This window comes from Schistocerca serialis, chromosome 8, assembly GCF_023864345.2.
Source record: "Schistocerca serialis cubense isolate TAMUIC-IGC-003099 chromosome 8, iqSchSeri2.2, whole genome shotgun sequence".
In the NCBI taxonomy this organism is placed as follows: Eukaryota; Metazoa; Arthropoda; class Insecta; order Orthoptera; family Acrididae; genus Schistocerca; species Schistocerca serialis.
Window position 1 is genome coordinate 261,663,015 of NC_064645.1, and position 25,826 is coordinate 261,688,840.

At 39.9% G+C, this 25,826-nt stretch overlaps 1 protein-coding gene across 1 annotated transcript in view; it reads left to right on the plus strand.

The window, feature by feature from the left end:
* The window catches only part of LOC126416961 (kinesin-like protein KIF26A), a 197,664-nt gene that overhangs the window by 56,798 nt on the left and 115,040 nt on the right, over positions 1–25,826 (plus strand). Inside the window, exon 2 of the mRNA XM_050084841.1 lies at positions 9,055–9,212. Within this exon, the coding sequence (XP_049940798.1) occupies positions 9,055–9,212 (158 nt within the window). The remainder of the gene's footprint in view (positions 1–9,054; positions 9,213–25,826) is intronic.

Genomic DNA, 25,826 nt, shown 5'->3' on the forward strand with positions numbered 1-25,826 from the left:
CCGCGTCGTTATTATTTTGCGCGGTGTACCCTCTACCGTGACCTGGATAACTTCCTCTTCCTCTTCCTCTACCTCTACCTCTCTGTATCATATTGACGCGAAACCCATCGCCGTCATTTCTCTCGTCATTATTACGGTTATTCCTGGTACCAAAACTCTGGAAATTGGCACGACTTTCGCGCCAGTGGTCTTCGTCTTCGACCCTTTCGAGAAACGCTTGGAAGCTGCGATGATTGCTTCCCACGTATCTCTTTGAATCTTCTGGAAGCTTTTTGTATAGCTCCCATATTATTTCAGAATCGGATCTTCTCCCTCTTAAGTGTGTCAACTTTCGGTACCAATATTCGCAGAAATCTTTCAAAGAATTTCTGCCCCTGTTATCATGAAGCTTGGCCATGATAAACTCGCGCCACAAATGATCCTGTTTTTGTTCGGACCAATATTCTTCCGCAAACTTTTGCTTAAATTCTTCGAACGTCATTCGTTCGGTATTCAAATTAATTCCCCAGCGCTTAGCGTCACCTGCTATGGCGCTAATTACTACGTTTATCTTTTCCGTATCAGACAAGTGTTCAGGAAATATCCTCTCGCAATTTTTGATGAAATCTAACGGATGCCATCCGTTATGTTTCTTGGCGGGATCGAACGTTCCTCACCTTCCAATAGCTTCGTAAGTGGTGTGCCATTATAGATAACACTAGGTCTATCTTTAATTTTATTCTCAAGATCGAAAATTTTGCCTTGAATTTTCGAAGTATTTTGTTCACACTTTTGTACACATCCGTTCACTTTTTCGCCTAAATCTCTTTCAGTGTCTGAAACTGCCTTTTTCAACTGTGATATTCCGTGTTGACATTCGTTTACGGACTCATTTTTAAGACCGAAAACTTTTTCGTCCACTTTTGTTTCAACCAGAGGCTCTACTTTCTGTTGGATGTTGAGAATTTCAACATCAAATCTACTGTTAATGTTGTCAATTTCCCCCTGCATAGTATCCATACGTTTATTGATTGTGTTAATTTCAAATTTCATAGTATTTACCACAGAACTTAAATTATGCATTTTGTGTTCTACCTGTTCTATTTGTTTACTAATTTTAATTCCTTGTTCTTCGACCTGTGCTTTAACCTGGTCAACGTGTGTTTCAAGCTGACTAACCTGATTACTGACTTGTTTCTGAAGCTGATCATTCTGCGTTTTGAGCTGATTACTTTGTGTTTTGAGCTGCTCGGCAACGTGTGTCTTAAGCTGATTATTCTGCCCAGCAATTTGTTTTGTTAATTGTTCAAATAAATCGTTCATGCTTAAAATTTTCACACTGCCTTGTTCTACGGAATCGGTGCGTTCCGATCTTACCTCAAAATTTTCTTTCGATTCTTTCTTTATCTGTGGAGAATCAAACATGTCAGTGGATTCGTTCACGTACCCACTATCATCTACAAAGTCATCGTCTACTTCCTGTTTTATCCCTTGCTGTGTTCGAGGCAATCTCGACATTTCAATCTGTTCGTTAACATGTTCGTGATATTGTATGTACGCCAATTGTCTACCGCTAACGCCATCTGTTATCTGGCTGCGTACACTCCTGTCATTCCTAGCCACATTTTCCATTTCGCTCGGCACATCTACTGTTTCTACGTTCTTGTCCATACTAAATGCCAATTACACCTCTCCACTGTACTTGCCGTTCACTGCTATTTACTTTACTGAATATTATTACAATTCGTGCCACTGAACATCCACTGTTCGGTATTCAAGTTAATTTGTGACCGACAACAACTGGATGTCCTGTCAACGGGAGCCACTTGTAACACTACACTCGGGCGCACGATACTTATTAAAGCCTGTACTATGGTAAGTTAACAGGCTTCACCTTATAAGAAAGGATTTTGGTATATATGTTGACCGCGTGTACCTGAATGGAGGCAAAATCAGACTTTCACCCACTCAGTAACAACAATGATACGTCAAGCAAGTCTGAAGTACAACTACACGTTAGGACGGACAAGAAACAACACAGCAGATGCTACCAAATTGATAATAATACGGTCGCCAGCCTAATTAGGCATTAACTGAGTTTCTTCCCAGTACAAGTTGATGTACGTTCATACAAAACAACACGTAATAATACTGCATAATATGGTAAATTTTTGAACCAGAAAATCTACTGAACTAATAATTTCACTTTCTGTACTAATATGGACAAGCCATAAATACACAACAATACACTATAATGTTCACTACAAACTTCGTACAGTCTATTGATCTGATTGAAATCGGACATAGGTTACCCTAGAAATAGCACTTCCGAAACACACATACAATGTCAATTTTGAAAAAGGTAAAAAACTAACAACTTTTGGTTTTATCTTGACTTTAACTTTGCTGGTCAAATCAGTTCAGCACATTTCAGAATTTACATGAATAGAAAAGAAAAAAAAGGGGGGGAGAGGGAACCCTGAAACTGTTATGATCACTGTATTGAAAATTTTGATTGTAGAATCGTTAAGCACTCACGATTTCCAATATATGATTTACTGCTCTTTTTGTCTTATTTCTTGCTGAGTTAACTACCATTATTTTTGTGTCAAATTAATTGAAATTCATTACTAAACCACTTTCAAAATTATCTTCCAACTTTTTCAGACCTATATTGTTCGTTTACAATTTCATTAACAACAAAGTTCTTTAAACATCATTCTAACATAGATAGGTCTGCCGGTAATTAATATTAACATAAACTCTAAATCTTCTTCTCGGGACACTCAGATTGCACAACATGTGGAAAGGACCCTGTCTAGGTTAGTGATGAGGATAATTAAATGATAGGACAGTTCTGGTAAAAGTTACGTTGTTATTGAACAGTCAGGAACAAAAGTAACACTGGTCCACACGAATACAGTACTAAAAGTTTCAACCTGTTCGTATCGATGCGGCGGTTGGCGGGCGGCAAGATGGCGAGGCGCAAAGCACACATACAAGCACAGCTATGGCTCTTGATGTATCGGCACTTTACTTCTTCATAGCGTCGCAATATTTTTCCATTTAGTGCCTATGTAATTTTGCCATGCTGTATAGGCGTCGGAAACGCTGCCATCCACCTTTTACCGCTCCCCTACAGACAGGGTATTCGCCAAAGGTTTTGCATTCTACATATCCTAATACATTGCCTACGTATGGACCAGGCGCACAATTACAGCTTTAACATCTTACAACAGTTTCAACATTTCTTACATTTCAATTATGTTATAATATTGCTTGCAATTTGACATAAACATTAATATTCACATCGAAAATTGTTTACAGTTTCTTTAACATAATGACATGAAAAGAAAAAAGAAATGAAATTAGAACATCGGTTACACAAATTTATCGAAAATCAGAAGAAAAAATTATTATATGTACAATAGTATAGCGTTGGTGTTGTTACAAATGTAGCACTGTTCTTTTCAAAGGAAGTATCCCGAAATTCGACATACAGGGTTGAAAGAAATCCACGAGAAATGTTGGCCACGGTTCGGTAGAATGGGTTTAGGTCTTGTGGAGGCCTCGAGCTTCTTCGGAAGCTAATGTTACACGTGTCACTGCATAAAGTCATAACGAATATTTTTAAGTTCTGAAGAATATTAAGTTTGGTATTGGGTTGTACCAATACAAGAAAGACGTGCACTGAAAGAAGTAAATATTATCGAGTCATTAGTTTAATAGAACATGATAAAAAAAATAAAAACTCGAATTGTGTACAGAAGAATGAAATGACCGGTAGAAACTACACGGGGAAGATGAGTTTGCGTTCTGACGAAACGAATGAACACGAAAAACAATAATGATTCTACGACTTATCCCAGAAAACAGACTGAAAAACGACATAACCGCGTTTATAGCATAGCCGATTTAGGAAACGCTTTTCGACAAAGTTATCAGGAGTAATGTCTTTAAAATCTTGAAACTACTAAGGATGAAAGACAGGGAATATAAGTTGTACGGAGGGCAGAGTACGGTGACAAGAGTCGAAGGACTTGAAAGAGAGGCAATAACTGAAGAAAGAGTGAGACAGGTTTCAGCCAGAGCACCACTCAATTTAATCCTTACACAGAGCATACAGTAAAGGGAAACAGATAGCATTTTGGGAAAGAAATGAAAATTCACGAAAAATATATAAAAAATTTAAGTTTTGTTGAAATCAATGTAATTAGGGCAGAGACTGCCAGGACTTGGGAGATCAGTTGAAAGAAATGACTGGTGTCTAGAAAAAAAGATATAAAATGGACGAGGATGATGGAACGTAATCGAAGAAAATAAGATGATTGAGATAGAATTAGATGAGGAAACGGCACACTGTAAGCTGTAGATGAGTTTTGCTAATTTTCTAGCAAAATATCTGGCAATGGTCGGAGTAGAGAAGATTTAAAATACAGACTAACAGTAGCAAGCATCGTTTTTCCGAAAAAAATTAAATTTTTTAACATCTTGTTTACATTTAATTATTCAGAAGTCTCGCCTAAAAGTATTTCTCTCGAGTGTACCCTTATGTAGAAGTGAAACGTAAACGATAAACAATACAGATCAGAAGAATACTGCTGAAGCAGTAACTCCATACTTAACAATCATATACAACCGCTCGCATGACGAAACAAACATGCCCAAAGACGGGAAAGTTGCACAGTTCCCACCTATATGCAAGAAGGGTAATAGGAGCAATCCACTAAATTACGGGCCCATGTCATTAACGTCGATATGCGGCAGGATTTTGGAACATATTTTCTATTCGTACATTACAATTACCTCTAAAATAACGGTCTGTTGATACACGGTTAACGCGAATTTAGAAAACATCGTTCTTAAGAAACGCACAAGCTCTTTATTCCAACGAAGAGTTGAATGCTCTTGGCAAGGGATTTCAAATTGATTCCGTATTTCTAGATTTCCTGAAAACTTTTGAGACTGTATCTCACAGGCGGCTTGTAATCAAATTGCGTGCATATTGAATATCGTCTCAATTATGCAACTCGCTTCGCAATTTCCTGTCAAAGAGATCATAATTCATAGTAACTGACGGAAAGTCATCGAGTAAAACAGAAATGGGTGCTGGCGTTCCCCAAGGTAGTGTTATAGGCTCTCGGCTGCCTCTTACCTATGTAAACGATTTAGGAGACCGTCTTAGGTTATTTGCGGATGGTGCTCTCGTTTATCGTCTAGTAAAGACTTCGGAAGGTTAAAATCAATTGCAAAACGATTCAGAAAAGATATCTGTATGTTGAGAAAATTGACTATTAACCTTAAATAATGAAAAGTGTGAGATCATTCACACGATCGCTGAAAAGAATCCGTTACACTTCGGTAACACGATACAGCAATCAAATTCAGAGGCCGTAAATTCGACTAAATGCCTAGAAATTACAGTTAGGAAGAACCTGAATTGGAAAGAACAAATAAAAAATGTTTGGGGGAAGGCGAACCAAATACTGAGTTTTATTGGCAGAACACTGAGAAGACACATCAGATCTACTAAAGAGATTGCCTACATTACGCTTACCCGTATTCTTTTAGAGTACTACTAAGCGGTGTGGGTTCCTCAGAAGATAATATTAATGGAGTACATCGAGAAAGATCAAAGAAGAGCAACACGTTTTGTATTATCGAGAAATAGGCGAGAGAGTGTCACGGAAATGATACAGGATTTGGCGTGAATATCATTAAAACAAAGACGTTTCTCGTTGCGGCGGGAGCTTCTCAGGAAATTTCAATCACCAACAAATACCTGACATCATTATTGGAACCTCTCGTACGCAAGTGCGACCACCACATTCGAAACTCTGAAGATTTCATAGGTCGCCTGAAAACCCTTGGATTGCAATCATTGGATCTGTTTGTAAGTATCGATGTTGTGTCTTTATTTACAAAGGTGCCCTTGCAGGACTCTTTCGAGCTCATTAGCAACAAGTTTGAGGAGGACATAGTAGCATTATTCAAACACGTGCTTACTTCAACATACTTTTTATTTCAAGGCCAATATTTCGAACAAGTGGACGGTGTCTCCATGGGAAGCCCTCTGTCTCCTGTGGTGGCCAATTATTTCATGGAGGACGTTGAAGAAAATGTACTACAGTCAGACACTCACAAACCCTCCTGTTTTCTGCGGTATGTGTATGATACACTTGTGGTGTGGCCACATGGACTTGATTCTCTACATACGTTTCTTCACCGTCTGAATTCGCTCCATCCGAATATAAACTTCACAATGGAAGTGGAAAAGGATGGTATTTTACCTTTTCTTGATCTCTTGGTACGAAGGCAAGCAGATGGAACCTTGAGACACAGCGTCTACTGCAAGCCAACGCATACAGATCTATGTCTGCAGGCCACAAGCTGCCATCATCCTGCACAATGCGGTAGTGCATTACGTACGTTACTTCATAGAGCACGTGTGGTATCTGATTCTGAGAGCCTGTCGAGTGAATTACAACATTTGAAGACAGTCCTTCGACAAAACGGTTATTCTGAGTGACAGATACGTAATCCATTCAAACCCAGGTTAGTTCAGTCGATGGAGCAGAATGAAGATACGAAGTCAACCACCGCTTTGGCTCTTTGCCGTATTTTGGTGTCATGTCGTCAAGAATCGGAAGGGTCCTCGGTAGATACGGAATTAAGTTTGTTTTTCAGCCATCTGCAAAATTGAGAATCCTGTTGGTTTCGGTTAACGATGATCTTGGACTGAGGAAATGTGGTGTGTACAAGATTCCTTGTCAGTGTGGGGCAGCGTATGTAGGCCAGACATGCCGGACAGTACAAGAACGCTGCGATGAACATCAACGTTACACACACCATCGTCAACCGGATAAGTCGGCTATTGCGGACCACTGCCTGAATACAGGACATCGTATGATTTATGGCTGCGTCATTAAGGAAGCAATACATATCCGTACAACCGATAATCTCAACAAGTATACGGGATTTCAAATGAGCACAGCCTGGAACCCTGCACTGGCTGCTATTAAATCACGACGCGAAAATCAAGATTCTTCGATAACAGGCCCGTCATAACACTGGCCTAGTACGGCCGTTGGTGAGTAACGTCTGGCCGCACTGCTGACAAACGCAGTGTACAGCGCACTCGCGGGAGAGCCGCTCTGCGATTTTCTGCAGAGGGAGTTTGAATATGGCAAATCACGGCGCATGCGCGATTTCCGCGGCTGCGCATTCTTCGCGCGCGTGTTCTAAAAACGGGGCGTCGGTGTGCGGATACCGTCAGTCGTACCTAGCCACGAGCAAGGTTGAACCACCTTAAGATGTCGGACAGTTGCTCCGGGGAAATATTGTAGAATTGGCACAACGTGATCCGGCGGCCAACCCGTGAAGACTATTTACAACACATCCGCCGGGAAAGCTTGAAAAGTCACAATAACAAATTGTTAACAGGGACTGCGGTCTAATGCTCGCCGTACCGTGCAGCCAGAGTTACAGGATGCCTAGATTCCTCGTAGATGGTGGTACTGTTCCTCACAGGTCATGCCCTAGCACCCTCCTTTGCCATATTAATTGGTAATATTGTGTCCACTTCTCTTTCTTACTCACAGTGTAGTGGATGTGATACAGCATTGTGCACAATTGTTACGTATTCGAATCGAGAGCTTGCCGGTATGATGTTTAGTTACGGAAACGCAAATGGCAACGGGCGGCGGGCACCAAGGCAGTGTACCAGGAGACCTATCCCCACCGAGAATAAACACAGCATTCAACGTCTGCAACAGTGTTTCGCCATTTTTCTGAGACAGTGTCATTTCAAGAAGCAGAAAATCATGAAGGACGTACACGAAATATTCTGACACCAGACTTGGAGGAAAATATGATTAATACTAGAGAAGGCGACCGCCTTGTCAGTACCAGGCCGTTGGCCGTGTGGAAAATTGTCCGTGACCATTGTTACTAACTTTATTACTTACAGCGTTTGCATGGCTTACTAGCGACAGACTTTCCACATCGGGAGCACTTTTGTACCTGGTTTATTCACCAGACAACAATGGTTCCATGATTTGTGTCATCCATTCTATTCATAGATGAGGCCACCTTTACGTGGAGTGGTATCTTCAAATCTCATGACAGTCATCTGTGGGATAGTATGCAGACCCCCCCGCATGGTAGGGTGACAGCGAATCATCAGCATCTGTGCAGCCTGAATGTGCTGGCCGGCAAATATTGGCGACCGTATTTTGGGACTAGTCTTCCTTCCACGTCGCTTAACAGGTCGGAACTATCGGCTATTGTTGCGAGTGACTTTGCCTCCCCTGCTGGGAGAAGTGCCATTGATGATTCGAAGGGTTGTGTGGCTGCTACATGATAGTGTTCCAGCCCACTTCGCCGTTAATGTCCGGACACATCCCTGGTCGATAAATCAAACTAGAAGGTCCAGTTGCATGGCCTGCTCGTTCATCGGACCTTAAGCTGTGTGATTTCTGGTTATGGGGCAGGGCTATCTCAAAAGTGTCGCGTATGCAGAGCCCATTCCAGATGTGTAGACACTGGAGCATCGTATTCATGCTTCCTTTGACACTGCTCGGATGCAGCCTGGCCGATGTGAACGAGAGAGACAGAATATGCTAAGGTGCGTACACGAGTGCTTTGAGGCAAATGGAAACCATTTTCAACACATATCGTATCTGTAGCTACATGGTACAGCGCTCATTAGACTGCAGTCTCTGTAACAATGTATGACTGAATAAATGGTCTCCACCATGGAAACCACACATTTCCGGACATAAGGTCATTAGACCTATTTTGTTCCGTATCCTCTCATCTATCAATCCTTAGAGTTCGTACATAGTGGAAAAAATCACCCTGTATAGGTGTTCGCTTTTTTCCACGCGGTGTTCGAGAGTGGAATAGTAGAGAATTGTTGTTGAAGGTGGTTCGATAGACCCTACACCAGGCATTTAAAAATGATTTAGAGAGTGTCAATGTGGATTTAGACGTACTAAGTTACTAACTGAGCTGCGTGGCGCAGGTCGCCGCAGCGCGTGCCGTCCGCGTCGTCGTCGCCGCGGCGCTCGGCAGGCACGGGGACCGGCTCCGGCGTGGGCCGGCCTGTGTTGACCGGCGTCGGGACGGCCGCGTCGCCCACCTTCACCGACGTCATCCGCCGGTCGCCGCCGCCGGCTCCCCCTGAGCTGCTGCGGAGGCTCGCCGTCAGGGACGCCCCCGCCGTCGGCAAGGTGAGTGCCGCCTGTCCAGTACTCGCTTCCGAGTGCTTCAGCTCCCGCTCAGGGACTGCGTGTTACGTTGTCCTAATCATCATCATTTCATCCCCATCGACGTGCAAGTCGCCGAAGTGGCTTCAAATCGAAAGACTTGCACCAGGCGAACAGTCTACCCGACGGGAGGCCCTCGTCACTCGACATTATTAGTGCTTCAGCTGCCCACTGTAGCGTTTCTCTCTTACACTCAGTCTGCTCCCTGCTTGTAACTCGTCTGACGTAGCGTTTCCACTAGGCACAGCTGTGTACTATACCATAAATCTGTTAATTGTTAATTAATTAAGTTAACCTTTCGAGTAACGTATTATAAGTTAATTTTCAAAAACGTCAACTGACTCTTTAACGTCTGTTAACTTTCTTTGACTCTGTTAATCGTTAATAGGTGCCTACTGTTTACGACAAAAAAAACGCCGCGCCGCCCGCGGAAATCATATTCTGACAAGTTCGTGTCATGTAGGTGTGTGGCTACGCCGGGGTGGACGCGACAGTGAGAGTAACTACGGGTGTTGGATGTTTACTGTTGTTTGTTTGAGGAGTTCGTGTTGAGTACCACTCTATGTCACTGGGGTCACTGTGAAAAATAAATCATGGAATTGGAACCTAGCTCTACAACCGATGAAAATTCGTGGGCACATTTAACTGATTACATTAATTTTCAATACACATCGGGAGAAGAAATACTTTTCTAAAACAAAACAACAACAAAAAAAACACTTTGGTCTCATACTTCGAGCCATAACGATAAGGAACAATAGATAAAGAGAGCACATAAATCGCAGTATGTACAGTTCGAAGAAACAGTGAAGGCCAGTGAAGGCAATGTCCGATAAAGCCAAAAAGAAAAATCACTAATAGTCATTCAGATACCGACAGCGGAGCCAGTAGCAGTTATCCGATTAAAAGGATACGACAGCGAAGCATTGTAGATCTTTTCTTCTTTTTTTCCTGCAGCAGCTGGTTGCGGTACGTCTGAAAATAGTGGGGGCCACTGCGTAGTAAACTTTTGCCGTCACGAATATGATTCCTTTACATATCGACGAATCGAAGTCGTTTGACAAGCTGATGAAAAGTTTAAACCGCAACAAAAGTTCAATTTCGAGGCGAATATAGCACGGACGCATCGTTCATGACCATATTGGATTAAAGCAACGTCTTATTAAGAGGAATATGCACCTAGAAAAAGATACTATCTTATTCTCCTGTCTTTTGATTCTCCCGTGATTTAATATTGATAGTTAAATAATTATAAAACTAAATGATTAAATGTTGAAACTGTTATTGTGCCTTCGATATCCTACTTAACCTCCCCCATACAAAAAATATTTATTTAAGGAACGGTAATGTGTTTGCTTCATTTGTTCATTTCACTACACCCACAACTTAAACATTACGATTCCAAATTAACGATTAACTCTAACTTCCGATACGTCTTCTGTAAGCTAATCTAAGTTTGCTATTTTAATTACAGATTAATGATTAGCGAAGCTAACTCTTTGATTGACGTTGCCCAGAAATGCCACTGGGCCAGGAGTGAGCAGGATTTTGTTTACCCCTAAAATCGCGTCGCCGCACGCAGAGATATACTCCATTTGTAAATAATATTCTGACGTTTATTTTGTTAAAATCTCCGTATTCTGGAAAACACAAAGTATTTCTTGTTTTCATCTTTAAAAAAACATGTATCGAGAATTACGTGGGTCTTGTTTTTATTTCTGTAAAGGTTTTCTAAATCAGATTAAAAATTATAACAATCATATTTTTCTTATGTTTTCTTGTGATCAGCTTGCTGGGATTGAAGGCTGCCATTGACGTTTATTCCGTGTTTGCGAATTGTATTTGGCCATCTTGTGCAGAATCACTTCTTTCTTCTGTTTTTTTTTACACAAACATGTTTTTACACCAACGTGATATTCTAACTGTATAGACTGGCTTGTCTCCGAGCGTTTTTATGTACTTATAGCTTGTCATGTGTACGCAGTTGACGTAAACAATCATGTGCCTTCGAGAATAATACTGGTGTTGGCAGTTTAGGTTGTCATGTGTAGAGCAGTAGGAACAATTTGTTTCCTGGTTCCAAGGGTAATTATTTCGGAATATTTCTTAAGAGAGTAAGAGTGATGCATGTTTTGTAATTGCATTTCCTAGCGTACTGTACGTCTTTTGTCCGTTTCTTTGCAGATTGTATTTACATATACCGTTTTCAATTTCAAAATGATAACAAACTGTAAATAATGGAAAGTGTGACGTCATCCACCTGAGTACTAAAATGAATCCGCAATATTTCACTTACACAATAAACCACACAAATCTAAACACTCTTAATTCAACTAAATACTTATGGATTACAATTACGAAAAACTTAAAATGGAATGATCACACGGATAATATTGTGAGGAAAGCGGACGAAAGGCTGTGATTGATTAGCAAAATTCCTAGAAAATGCAACTGCTTTACTGAAGAGAGTGCCTACACTACACTTGTGGGTTCTCTTTTGCAGTACTGTTGCGCAGTGTGGGATCTACATCTGATAGGATTGACGCACTACATTGAAAAAGTTCAGAGAAGGCCAGCTTATTTTGAATTATCGCGAAACAGAATAGGGAATATCGTGGTATTGCTCAGGGATCGCAGTGCCACATTAAAGTGAACAACGCAAATCGACACCAGAGACCTCAGCAAGGGCTCACTGCAATCCGCAAAGACTCTCTCAGCAGAGCACCAGCCTCACGCTGAGGTCAATATAATTCCGAGCTAGCAAGAGCTCTGCCGAGTTCGTGACCTTATCTGAAGTATAGGACTAACGTGATAGTCTACATTTCTGATGGACTTGTTCATTTACGTGTGGAACACGGGAGTGCAAGAGAACAGTTTGTTAATCTGTGCATCAGGTGACGGTTTAATAGCCAATAACAGTAACTCTTCAAGCAGTCCTGTGGCAAAGAAGTGTGTCAAAGTTAAGTAAATCAGTTATTCATTTATATAATAAAGTGAACCAATGTTTCATTTTTGCTTGGTCACGGCAGATATGTTGACTGGGTCTGGGGGTGGAGGGGGTGGACGGGGGTGGGTGGTGGGTGGAATCATCAAAACAAAGGCGTTTCAAGTTGTGTGAGGAACTTCTCATAAAATTTCAGTAGTCATCAGCTCTCTCCTCCGTAAGCGAAAATATTTTGTTGATGCCCACCTATATAGGGAAAACTGACCGTAATATAATAAGAGAAATCAGAGTTCAGACGTAAAGTTTTAAGTGTTCGTTTCTCCCGCGCGCTCGTTGAGAGTGGGACGGTGGAGAATTAGCTTCAATAAAGTGTAGTGACACTTAATTGTGAACCACAGAACAGTTTTGCAAACACAGGCATAGAACACCGTTCCCACTTCTCTTCCACGTATAACTCAAACATAATTACTCTTCGAATAAGAAAACTAATCTCTCCAACTACTTCGCAGATGATGTGCTGTTCACCCACAAAAACGCATAAAAGACAACCTCAGCAATTCCATTTTCACAGTTAATACAGTTTCAGGTAAACAATCACAACAAAACAGAAGACCACATGTACAACGTTTTAGGCCTCAATTAGAAACCCAGAATAAAAATTTTGTTTAATATTTAACCAAAGTTAAGCGAGACCCACTTAAGATATTAGAAGGGTATCGAAACATGTTTGGGTAAAGAATAGATAAATGGAAAAACCTCGCGTTTGTCAGAAGGCGTAGAATTCAAAAATCCGAATGTAATTCAAAAACACAAAATTACTATGAGGATCTTCCAGCTGCAGAAAGATGATTATTGTCGGGCCAGGGGAAACATTAGCACATTACCGTATACTGATATGTCATTGTGACATACTTATTACTTGCTTGAAGGAATACAGCACTGACGACCGGAGTGGCCGAGCGGTTCTAGGTGCTACAGTCTGCAACCGCGCGACGGTCCGGTCGCAGGTTCGAATCCTGCCTCGGACATGGATGTTTGTGATGTCCTTAGGTTAGTTAGGTTTAAGTAGTTCTAAGTTCTAGGGGACTGATGACCTGAGAAGTTAAGTCCCATATTGCTCAGAGCCATTTGAACCATTTTTTTGAATACAGCACTCAGTCCCATTTTATTAACTCATTTGAGCTGAAGATGACTGATTTCTCAGCAGAAACTACAGTACGCAACACCATTAAAATATTTCTTCCTCGAAGCCCCGTAATTGTCCCCCAGTGCTGTGCATAACTTTGAGATTTGGCTCAGAAGTGCCAACGATCTTCTTCTACAATGGTGCAAAAGGCTGGCGCCCTGTGGTGTCATCCTCGGGCTCGGCGAGAATTCAAACAGCAATGTGTCCACAAACGCACGTGTAATACTCCAGTTTCGCTCCCATCAGTGACGTAATCACGGGGTGGTGCAACGTTAACATGCGTGTGAATGAAACGGTAAAGAAGTCCTCTAACACCCGTCAGTTTGGCAGCACCATCGATGGCACCTGCGCATCTCCGTCGAACACGTTAAAAATTTACACGTCAATAGCTTCGACATACGTTCAGCCTTGTAGCTGCTCTCCCTTCTGAGGGTTAGCAACCCCTTCGACATCCCTCAAGTGGTGTTTGCCTGCCTTCAGGTGCTAGAGCACCCGCGAAGCTGAACGTGTGTCGAAGTTTCTGACAGGTACATTTTTAATGTGCTCAAAAAGGGCGCGTGGTTGCCATCGAAGGTGTTGCCGGATGGAGGGTCTTAGGGGGACCCTCTGACGATTTATTCAGACGGATGTTAAGGTTTCCCCTCCCCACCCCGTCCGCCACCGCCTTGTGATCACGCCACAGGAGTGAACGAAACAGGAGGGCTAAAATAAGGTTATAACTCTTAGCCGCTACTGGTCACTTACAAATTTCGTCGAATGGTTTTGAACGGTCCGTAGTTGTTCCACCCTGCATACTATGTACTAGAGGAACACTACGGTCGCACTACACTCTGAAGGTGTCAGATCACGTAAAATTGCTATTCTAGTCCTATTATGCCGTTAATGTATGATTGAAACGCCGAAGGGGCGGCAGCAATGTCGTACGTTGTCGGGAACGTAGTCCTGTTGCTCATCACTCCTTGAACTGTCTTCGTCGACCTCGAAATGTGTGATTATTCTGACCGTCACTGCCCTCTTATAACAAAAAAATCGATCAATTAATTTTAAAATAAGTTTAAATTTGGGTGGCTGGTCACATTTTCACAGCACTTGACACGCCGAGATAGAGACATACTGCAGGGAGAGGTAGCAACGGTAGAATCTGAATGAACAGTTTCATATTACTCACTTTTTGTTGTCCGTTATTGTTGAAGATGGTAGGCTCATAATCCATTCTGAAATGCTCGGCTTCATTTTGTTAAATAATATGAACACTGATGGAGTTTCTGTTTTTGGATAGGTGTATTGTTAGCCTTTTCACTTCACAACACAAAGTAAAGTCAACGGCCATGCTGACACAACAAACACAAAGCTTGTAATTCGAACTCCCAACTCGTTCTCCAAACTCGTACTGAAAACCACATGAAGATTCAATTATAACAACATGTAGCAAAGAAAACAATATCATATATCAATCTATTCACGCAAATTGATCTTTGAATGATACTTTACAAAAATAAAGTACAAACAATTGGTTATCACTGAATATCTTTTTTAAAAATTCCATAGTCATCATCATAATTACATAAAGTGTTTATATATGCAGACGTTTATGCATTTTCGTATAGGGTTTTGGGTCTTCGATTTGAGCATCGATCATTTCATATGATCCAAGATCGGTTCATACATTTATCCCACCGTAACCAGTTTTATTACAATTACAATTACATTGACGAAGTTAATACACTACTGGCCATTAAAATTGCTACACCACGAAGATGACGTGCTAAATACGTGAAATTTAACAGACAAGAAGAACATGCTGTGATATGTAAATCATTAGCTATTCAGAGTATTCACACAAGTTGGGCGCCGGTGGCGACACCTACAACGTGCTGACATGAGGAACGTTTCCAACCGATTTCTCATACACAAACAGCAGTTGACCGCCGTTGCCTGGTGAAACGTTGTTGTGATGCCTCGTGTAATGAGGAGAAATGCGTACCATCACGTTTCCGACTTTGATAAAGGTCGGATTGTAGCCTATCGCGCTTGCAATTTATCGTATCGCGACATTGCTGCTCGCGTTGGTCGAGATCCAATGACTGTTAGCAGAATATTGAATCCGTGGGTTCAGGAGGGTAATATGGAACGCCGTGCTGAATCCCAACGGCCTCATATCACTAGCAGTCGAGATGACAGGCATCTTATCACCATGGCTGTAACGGATCGTCAGCCACGTCTCGATCCCTGAGTCAACAGATGGGGACGTTTGCAAGACAACCACCATCTGCACGAACAGTTCGAAGACGTATGCAGCAGCATAGACTATCAGCTCGGAGACCGTGGCTGCGATTACCCTTGGCGCTGCATCACAGACAGGAGCACCTGCGATGATGTACTCAACGACGAATCTGTGTGCACTAATGGAAAAACGTCATTGTTTCGGACGAATCCAGGTTCTGTTTACATCATTATGATTGTCGCATCCGTGTTTGGCAACATCGCGGTGAAAGCACATTGGAAGCGTGTATTCGTCATCACTATACTGGCGTATCACCCGGCGTGATGGTATGGGGTGCCATTGGTTACACGTCTCGGTCACCTCTTGCACGCATTGACGGCACTTTGAACAGTGGACGTTACATTTCAGATGTGTTACGACCCGTGGCTCTACCCTTCATTCGATCCCTGCGAAACCCTACATTTCAGCAGGATAATGCACGACCGCATGTTACAGGTCCTGTACGGGCCTTTCTGGATACAGAAAATGTTCGACTGCTGCCCTGGCCAGCACGTTCTCCAGATCTCTCACCAATTGAAAACGTCTGGTCAATGGTGGCCGACAAATAGTTCGTCACAATACGCCATCTGTACGTGTACACGCCATCCAAGCTCTGTTTGACTCAATGCCCAGGCGTATCAAGGTCGTTATTACGGCCAGAGGTGGTTGTTCTGGGTACTGATTTCTCAGGATCTATGCATCCAATTTCCGTGAAAATGTAATCACATGTTGGTTCTAGTATAATATATTTGTCCAATGAATACCCGTTTATCATCTGCATTTCTTTTTGGTGTAGCAGTTTTAATGGCCAGTAGGGCAGGTCACCTCACTTTTCGTTTCTTATCGTTTTCTTCCTGTTGATTGCGAACTCGTTTTGCTGTTATTTTCGCTGATTTGTAATTGTAGTTCTTAATATGTTCACAGTATATGCACTTGTAATCTGCAACAGGAAAAATAGTCCAACATAGTTTTAACATTTCACTTTCAGAAAATTACAGACGACGCCACCATATTCTGACCTTCACCACCCTCTTGTAACAAAAAATGGATTTATTAATTTTGAGGTAGTTTAAATTTGGGAGGCTGGTCTCATTTTCACAGCACTTGGCACGCCGAGATAGTGACACACTGCAGAGAGAGGTAGTAACGGTGGAATCTGAATGAATAGTTCTCATAATAGTCATCTCTTATTGTTCTTCGATGTTGAAAACTGTAGGCTCGTAGTCCATTCTGAAATACTACTTTATATACTGGTTTAGAGGATGCTCGGCTTCATTTTGTTACATAATATGAAAACTGGTGGAGTTCCTGTTGTTGGATGGATACATTTTTAGTCATTTCACTTCACAATAGAAATTAACGTCAACCACCTTGCTAACACAACAAATACCTAACTCGTACTGAACAAGAACAAAGGTTCAACTATAACGACATGTAGCAAAGAAAATACTATCACATTTCTATCTATTCATGCAAAATCATCTTAGAAACATACATTACAAAAATAAAGTACAAATAATTGTTTATCAGTGAATATCTTTTAAAAAGTCTGTAATAATCATCTTAATTACATAAATTGTTTATGTATGTTTTCTCATTTTCGTATAGCTGCATAGTAGTGGATTTCTGGGTTTTGGTTCTTCAACTTGGGAATCGGTCATTTCATATAATCCAAGAACGGTTCGCACATTTATCTCACCATAAACAGTTTTATTACCGTATGACCGTCCCAAGGGAAAGGCAGTTTTCATTGGCGTCTCTTATGCCAACCCCTGAGACCTTTTTGTGTCGGTTCTGATCGCCGTTCTGTCCGAACTGTTTTCCTCAGACACCTGTAAAGAATCCGTGTGATTTCAACGCTGGGCCTCGCAGTTGTGCTCTCCATCGCAGAGGCGTCAAAATAAGGGGTCAAATGTGGCTAAGAGGAAGAGTGAAGACCTTCCCATCATGCGACATGTGCACGATAGTGTTGAGGAGAATTGTGGTGAATCTGATGCAAATATGGGGTCATTAACCCACCTTAAGCTCACATGAACTTCTGAGCTGTGGATTTTTTTAAATTTTTATTTATTTATTTATTTTTTTGTCTCTATACCTTGCTGTCTGAAGCGTCGCCGAGACTGACGATTACATCTCAGGGCGCCATTCTTTTAGACTGTTCAGTAACTCCTTCTTTTGCATTAACATACATAACACAAACACTTTCAGATTCACTGCTATGCTGATATTGCTATCATTGTTATAATATCATTCATATAGTACGTTAATGAATATTTGTATTCCATTGATACCCTTCTTTTTTCTGGTCCTTATCCCGTATACTCAGGTAGTCAGCATGTTGATCTGCTTTTGCAATGTTAGTGATGTAGGGTGGGCGGATGCCCCACTGTGCTCCACTAATTTCAATAAGAAGAACGATATGCCTGGCTGTAAAATTAACTAGAGATAGTCGTTACAGCACACACGTAATATATCAAGCAAGGAATATGATACCATTATTTTTTATCTTTCGCATAGGTGCTTTTATCAAGTTCTTAGGTAGACAGAGTTTAACCACCAACACAACTGAATCCAGACGCAGTTCCCGAATATATACGAAACTTGTAACATGCCTTTAAACGTATTGTCCGATGTAAACCAAAACATAAGTCAATCACATGGCGATGTATCATTGTATTATTATAAGAAATTTAAAAGGATGTTAGTTTCGTTTATAAATACCAAAGAAGAATTTACAAGATACACAATAAAAATATGTGCGCCGAAGTTAACTCTAAACGAGACAAAACATACAGCTCAGGAAATGTAGAACCTAAATAATTATTTTTCACTGGGCAGATGCAGCAAATAAAAAGCAGTCAACACCCAAATGAAGATCTTGGTGTGTTACATCAACTGAAGATCTTGCCATTAATACAGTTTTACAAAATGCGTGTGGCATCTGTAATTGATCTAGTTATGATACACACATACACGGTGCTATACCAGGGATCAATTGAAGACGTCTTGCTTACCGACAACGCTTCATACTGACGTAACTCTGCAGTAAATCGTAAGAATTAGAACCAGGCACGCTTCGTCAACTGCGTGAGTAGATTTAGTTGCCATACTGCTACACATTTCTTTCGATCAACGGTATGGGACAGCATCGATGTCCTGGTCGCTCTCTTCATCACTACGCCAATCACGATGGCAACCGTCATTTTGCATATTTCCAACGTTTTCACGCCCTTTCGCTCTCCCTTCTAAAATTATTGTTTTTTTTTTTACAATGCAGTGTGACACGCTCTATATTGTTTAGTTGTGTTTCAGATCAATAAGAATGGGTTCAGGTCCGTGTGGTAGGGCACGACCATAGAAAAACAGGGTTCCTTCTGAAATCTTGCCACGATAAACACAGTTTACGTTTATGTGCCTCAAAAATTTCCCAAATGTCTCTGTGGCTCCTGTCTCTGGTTTGTGACATAATGCTTATCTCGATCTGAACATTGTATTTAGAACAACGTACACAATGCAGTTATGTGGTGTAACCTCCCCACAGAAATTTTGAAAGAAAAAAATAATAATAAATAGAAGCCAAGCGTAACCTCCCTAGCAATGAATTCTACTGACAATGACAATAAAAATGTGAATCGCAATCTGACCCAGGTGTAAGCTCTCACGAAAATAATGAAAAACAATTCAATGCTAATGAGGCTTGAGTGACAATGTAAACTCAATTAAACCGAAATATCAGTCTTTGGCCCTGTGCAAAAATCAGAATTAATTTCTTACCTCAGTATAACTGCATGTCAAAGTTCTGCTCTTATTGTTGGCCGCGGCTTGGAGGAAATGCATTGCAAGTATTAATTTATTTTTTATTTTTTTGAAATTTAACTGAAACTTTTCTTTAAAGGAAATGGAAGGAAATCGTTCGTTCAATTAAATAGTTCTTTTGTTAAAAAAATTGCTTTGAAATCAAAATTATTATTGGGGCAGTTGTTCAAAATTAATTACAATGAATAATCTTTACATTATCTGATGTGCGCAATGACGCTTGGTTACCTTAATTAACAATATACTTCATTCAGCATCTTGACCAGAGAGACCCATGTCGACGCCTGCGACTGCATCCCGCTCGCGACTCTCTCGCGACTGTACTAGACCACTACTGCCGACAGACTGCATCACACAACTGCACTGGGCTGCTACTACCGACAGACTACTGCACTCGACTGCTACTGACAGACTACTGCTTGCAACTCTCGCGCGGTCAAGCGCAGACTAGGAACGGCAAATAGCTCTCTGGTCAGAGACTCTGCAATGCCTCGCCATCGCCGCCACTCAACATACGTGTTTCATAACCCTCCACTGGGGGGAGGGGGGGGGGCAAAAATTTGGCAGCGATGGTGAGTCATTTGGACTTGCCATCGCAAGAATTTTTTTTTTAACTAATTAACTTTACAGTTACAGCATATATACAGATATAGTACATGAATTAAATGTGGTGCACATGCACCGAGTGTAAAACTATTAGACAATGACAAAACGTGAGTCCAAAACATATTAGCAAATCAGAAAAATGTATATACAAATTATTTGATAGATAACAAAAGTGCACACGCACTGAATAACTCTTTAGCATTTTCAGAACAAATAAACAGAATAGCAAAAAATCATGGTGACAAGTGACATGAGTGCACATGCACTGCAGTTGAGAACATATCAGCAAATGAGGAAATGTATATACAATAAGTAACAAATGACATAAGTGCATACGCACGGAAGTATTGAACATATCAGGAAATCACAAAATGTATACAGAATGAGTACAAATCATATTGAAAAATGAGAAAAGTGCACAGGCACTGAAGTTCAGTAGAAAGCATATTAACACATGACATAAGTGCACATGTACTGTAGTTTAGAACATATCATCAAATCAAAAAAATGTATAGGTCATGAATATAACTGATGTTAGCAAAAAATGATCTTCACTATGTGACAAGAATTAGGATAGGAAAGGGATGGATTGCATCATGGTTGTAGCACTTTAGATTGCACATAGCTGCTCTGAAAGTCCATATCTTTCCACAGAAGTACAACACCAAGTGACACAATTTGAAGTTCTTTTTCCATTAGTATTTATCAGCGTAGCCAAGACACTGAAATGTCGTAGTAATCTTCCATGTTACCGATTTGGCGGTACATCAGGTACACCAAACAGTGGGACTATAATAACGTCTCCATCGCTCACGGTGGTGGACAGCATGTCGTGTCAACACCACGCTCTTACAAGGCACACCAACGTAGAATTAGTGCAAAAGCCCAATATAGTGCTCCATGATCAGGAGGATGTACAGGACAAATGGATATTGCAGTAATTCAGGGTAGTGAGGTCAGAAGGTGAAGGACATTACGTCACATACTAGTCTTCATTAGGAATTACATTAGTAGTTTGCGGCATTCATAGCCTAGTTATTGAACATTTCTGTACCATGTATTTAGTATTACAGAATAATGTTCATAAAATTAAATTATTGGCATCATGGGTAATCGTATTACAATAAACAGCGGCAGTCTTTGGCCAGTTACAAAGCATATTTAGTATGACAGAATAATGTTCATCAGAAGTCTTCATTGAAAAAAAAAAGAGTCGATTATTGGCCTAGTATTAACATAATACATTGAGTTATACAAATTATTGGCACTCATTGGCCAGGTACCAAAACATGAAAAGGCATCATTGAAAACAGGAGCTAATTAATGGCATAATTAATAACATAATTCATTTAGTGACATTAATTATTGGCACTCAGTGGCCAGTTATAGAACATGAAAAATCATCATTGAAAACAGGAGCTAATTAATGGCATAATTAATAACATAATTCATTTAGTGACATTAATTATTGGCACTCAGTGGCCAGCAAGTATTGAATAGTATAAAACATTGTTCATCATTCAGTGTTATTCAGATCATTAAGAAGTCATTATTAAAAATGAGTTAATTACAGTCATAGCATTAATAATCATGGGCATTATAAGTAGTCTCATTACAATAAACAGTGGCAGTTATTAGCCAGTTACAAAGCATTATTTTATATATATTTTTTGTATCATTAAGAAGTCATTACTGATGTGACATACTGTTCAGAGCTGATCAGCATTACTCAGAACTCTCTTAAACTGGTATCATTATTTGGAACTGGTAATACATTTTTTTTTGGCAATGCATTGCTTAGGGTAATTACAGGGGAAAGCAAAAGAGAAGAATTTGCTTCTGGGTGATAGGTATAAATGAAAATGTGTAACGTCATTCGTCATAAGTCAGCTGTGGCAAGATTATGAAACAAGTAGAGTATATGTAATCGCATTCATAGATTTAATGAACAACTGTTTATAGCACATTAATCTCATAAATAATGTCTCCTGCAAAACATATATTAAAAAATGGATTATTAAGCTGAAAAGAGAAATGCATTTTATGCTGAAAAGTAGTGAACTTCAAATTAACAGGTAGTGAAATGTGTATAAAAAAATGTGTTCCATAGCTGTCCTTTCCAAAACCTTCAGTCATTATACTATGCAACATAACACCTGCTGTCAAAATGAACTGCAACAAATACATAAATAACTACATAGCATAAACATAACTTCAACATTATCCTCATCTGCAAAGAAAACTTCATTATCCATATCATCATAACTCCATTATCACCATCACCTGTAAAGAAAACCTTCATTATTCATAGTAGCATATTCATCATTATTCATCAGCATTCATTATCATCTGCGAAAAAATTACTTCATTACTCATTACACAACTATTCCTTATCTCTAGCATATTTCATCACTTAAAACTAAGATGTGTAGTTCTGTCTGACAGCTTGCATCAATCACCTTGTATTGTAAAAGAAAAAATTGGTTAAGACTGCTATTCTACGATGTGTATAGTATATTCTTGTTAATGCTTGCTAAACCTGATCCATTTACTCTTCCTCATAAAGTTATTGCATCTTCTTTCGGTCATTCCGTAGGTGAAGTTCCCATTTCTGTGTAATTTATTTCCTTTACACGTTATTTTTTTCTGAAAATGATGAACAGAGATTAATATCTTGCATTTACATCATATACTCACTAAATAATGACTGGTTTATGGTGACATAATTAAGCATAGAGCATAACATGACAGAAAACGTAATATGTCAAAGACATTACAGGGTTCAAATGCAAAAATGTACACAGAATATCACAATGCAGCAGCAAAAAATGTAAAACAGTCACGATCTTGAGATGTCATAAGGCAAAAAATGTCAATGTCGACTGGTGTTTGCTATGTCTTCACCATTTCATAATGCATACGAACAAAACGTGAAATAATCGTATATATATAAGAAAGAAAAAATGTGATGTTCGTTGTGTTCAGCTTGTATGTAGTGTAGTTAATAAAGGCGATAATTAAAGCCTTTAATGGAGAAAAAATGTAATGAAATTATTATGTCATTAGATAACATTGCATAATTAGTCATAAAATATGTAAGTGTCTCTGGAAGAAAAAAAAATGTGTACAGTCTGATATATAACAAGAAAAGCGACCTGCAAACCCTATCTTGCCGGGCACTTGCCAAGAAAAATACGATAATCATCAGTAGTTAACTATGTAATTATAATTGCATAAGTGCTCATAAGATGTGTAAATTCATCTGGAAAATATGCACGGTCTGATATGTAACGACAAGAAAAGCGACCTGCTAACCTTACATTGCCGGGCACTTGCCAAGAAAAAATACGATAATCATCAGTAATTAGTCATGTGAATATAATTGCATAAGTGGTCATAAAGATTAGTAAATGGCATCATAGCATGTTACATCATAAAGTGGTTTCATTCAATAAACGGTTTAATGTTTGAGATATGGTGATTGCCTTTCGATTTTCTGGTTCTCAAAGTTTCGACGTGTACATAATTGGGGTGAGGGATGCTGCGAATCCGATATGGACCTGCGTATAGAAGTTCAAATTTACTGCACTTACCTTTTATTCTGCTGGATAAATAGTGTGTACGTACTAATATCTTCTGTCCAACGTGAAAGTCGCGGCGTGTACAAACCTGTTTTTGCTGTCTTCTCCGGCGCTCTGCGGCACGTTTGATGTTGTTCAGCGCAATGTCAATTATTTCGTGGTGTCTTAGTCGACGACAAGTAGGGAAGTTTACTAACTCTTTAATTTTGTTTGGTGGTTCAACGTTTTTCAGTATAACAAACGGAGATAGCATAGTGGATTCATTTGGAATGGAATTAATTACATCTTGGAATGAGAATATGTGTTTATCCCAATTAATGTGTCTTTTGTGGCAGTATATTCTACACAGTTTACCAATTTCTTTCATTAATCGTTCACAGGGGTTCGAAGAAGCATGGTACTTGGATATATAGATCGGAGAAATTTTTCTAGCTCGTAACATACGTGTCCATGTAGCAGAACGAAATTGTGATCCATTGTCAGAAATTACTTTCATCACATGCCCTACATGAAATAGAAAATGTTTTACAAATGCTTTCGAAACAGTTTTAGCTGTAGCTTTGCGTAACGGAGTGAAAGTAACAAATTTTGAAGTGAGTTCAACAGCGACAAAGATGTAGCAAAAACCTCTATTAGTTCTCGGAATCGGACCAAAAATGTCTACAGCGGCCATATGTTTTAATTTAACAGGTATAATGGGATATAAAGGAGGAATATGTGAAGTGGTGTCTGACTTAGCTTTCTGGCAAATTTTACATGACGCTAAAACTCGTCGTATACGTTTTTCCATGTTGGTAAAATAACAGTTCTGTCTCAGTATAAGAAAACATTTTCTTGCTCCGTAATGTGCGTAACTTAAATGAGTGTACCAGATTAATTTGTTAACCAGTTCGTCAGGATTGCATAATAACCAGTTGTTGCTGTCAGGATGAGAGCGGCGAAACAGAATGTCATTGCCTACAGTGTAATGGTTTCTAATCGTAACATTATTCCTATCTTGCCAAAGGTGTTTAATTTCTTTCCACACGTTGTCTTTATTTTGCTCTTGTGCTATATTCTGTAATGACGACGAAATAAAATTTTCAAATGCAACTTGCTGAATGTACATGACACTGAAATTTGCTTTGCAGAAGTTGGTTACTACGTCTTGCTGATTGTTGCTGAGAGAACGCGATAGTGCGTCTGCTGTAACATTTTGTGTGCCGGGAATGTGAACTATTGTAAAATTAAATTCCTGCAAATACAGTTTCCATCTGCTTAATCTGTCGTGAATGAATTTAGCCGAAAGTAAAAATTGTATTGCTGTGTGATCTGTGTAAACTGTAGTGTGTCTCCCATAAAGAAAGTGCCGAAATCTCGTGAAAGCCCATACAACACATAATGTTTCCAATTCTGTAACGGAATAATTTCGTTCAGCAGGTGACAGAATGCGACTTGCAAATGCGATGTTTTTAATTACTGTAGAGCCATCTTCTTCAATTTCCTGAAAAATATGTACGCCTAAAGCGGTATTGGAACTGTCGGTGGCAATGGAAAAATTTCTAATAAGATCTGGGAGCGATAAAAGTGGTGCATTCAACAGAGCATGTTTCAGGTTCATGAATTCACAATGTGCTTGCTTATCCCAAGACCAAATACTGTTTTTACCTGTTAATTGGCATAATCTAGGCGTGTCTAAAGCAGAATGATGAATAAATTTACGAAAAAAGTTAATTAAGCCCAAAAAACTGCGTAGTTGCTTTTTCGTTGTAGGGACAGTAATATCACGTAGAGCTTGAAGTTTTTCTGGATCAGGTGCAATACCTTCTGCTGAAATTACGTGTCCAAGAAATTTTATAGAAGTTTTACCAAAATGCGATTTACTAAGATTAACTGTAAGTCCTTGTGCACGAAAAGTTTGCAACAGATGTTCAAGAATCATATTGTGTTCAGACCAGTTAGCTTCTGCGATAAGAATGTCGTCTACGTACGTCGTAATTCTGTACTTAAGTTCTGTCGGAAGTATAGTGTTCAAACCGCGAATAAAAGCAGCAGAAGAAATTGTTAAGCCGAACGGTAATTTACAAAATTGATAACAGTTGCCAAAACAGAGAAAAGCTGTGTATTTTCTGCAATTCGGATGAAGTTGAATTTGCCAAAATCCCGATTTCAAATCTAGTGTGGAATAAATAGCCGTACCACG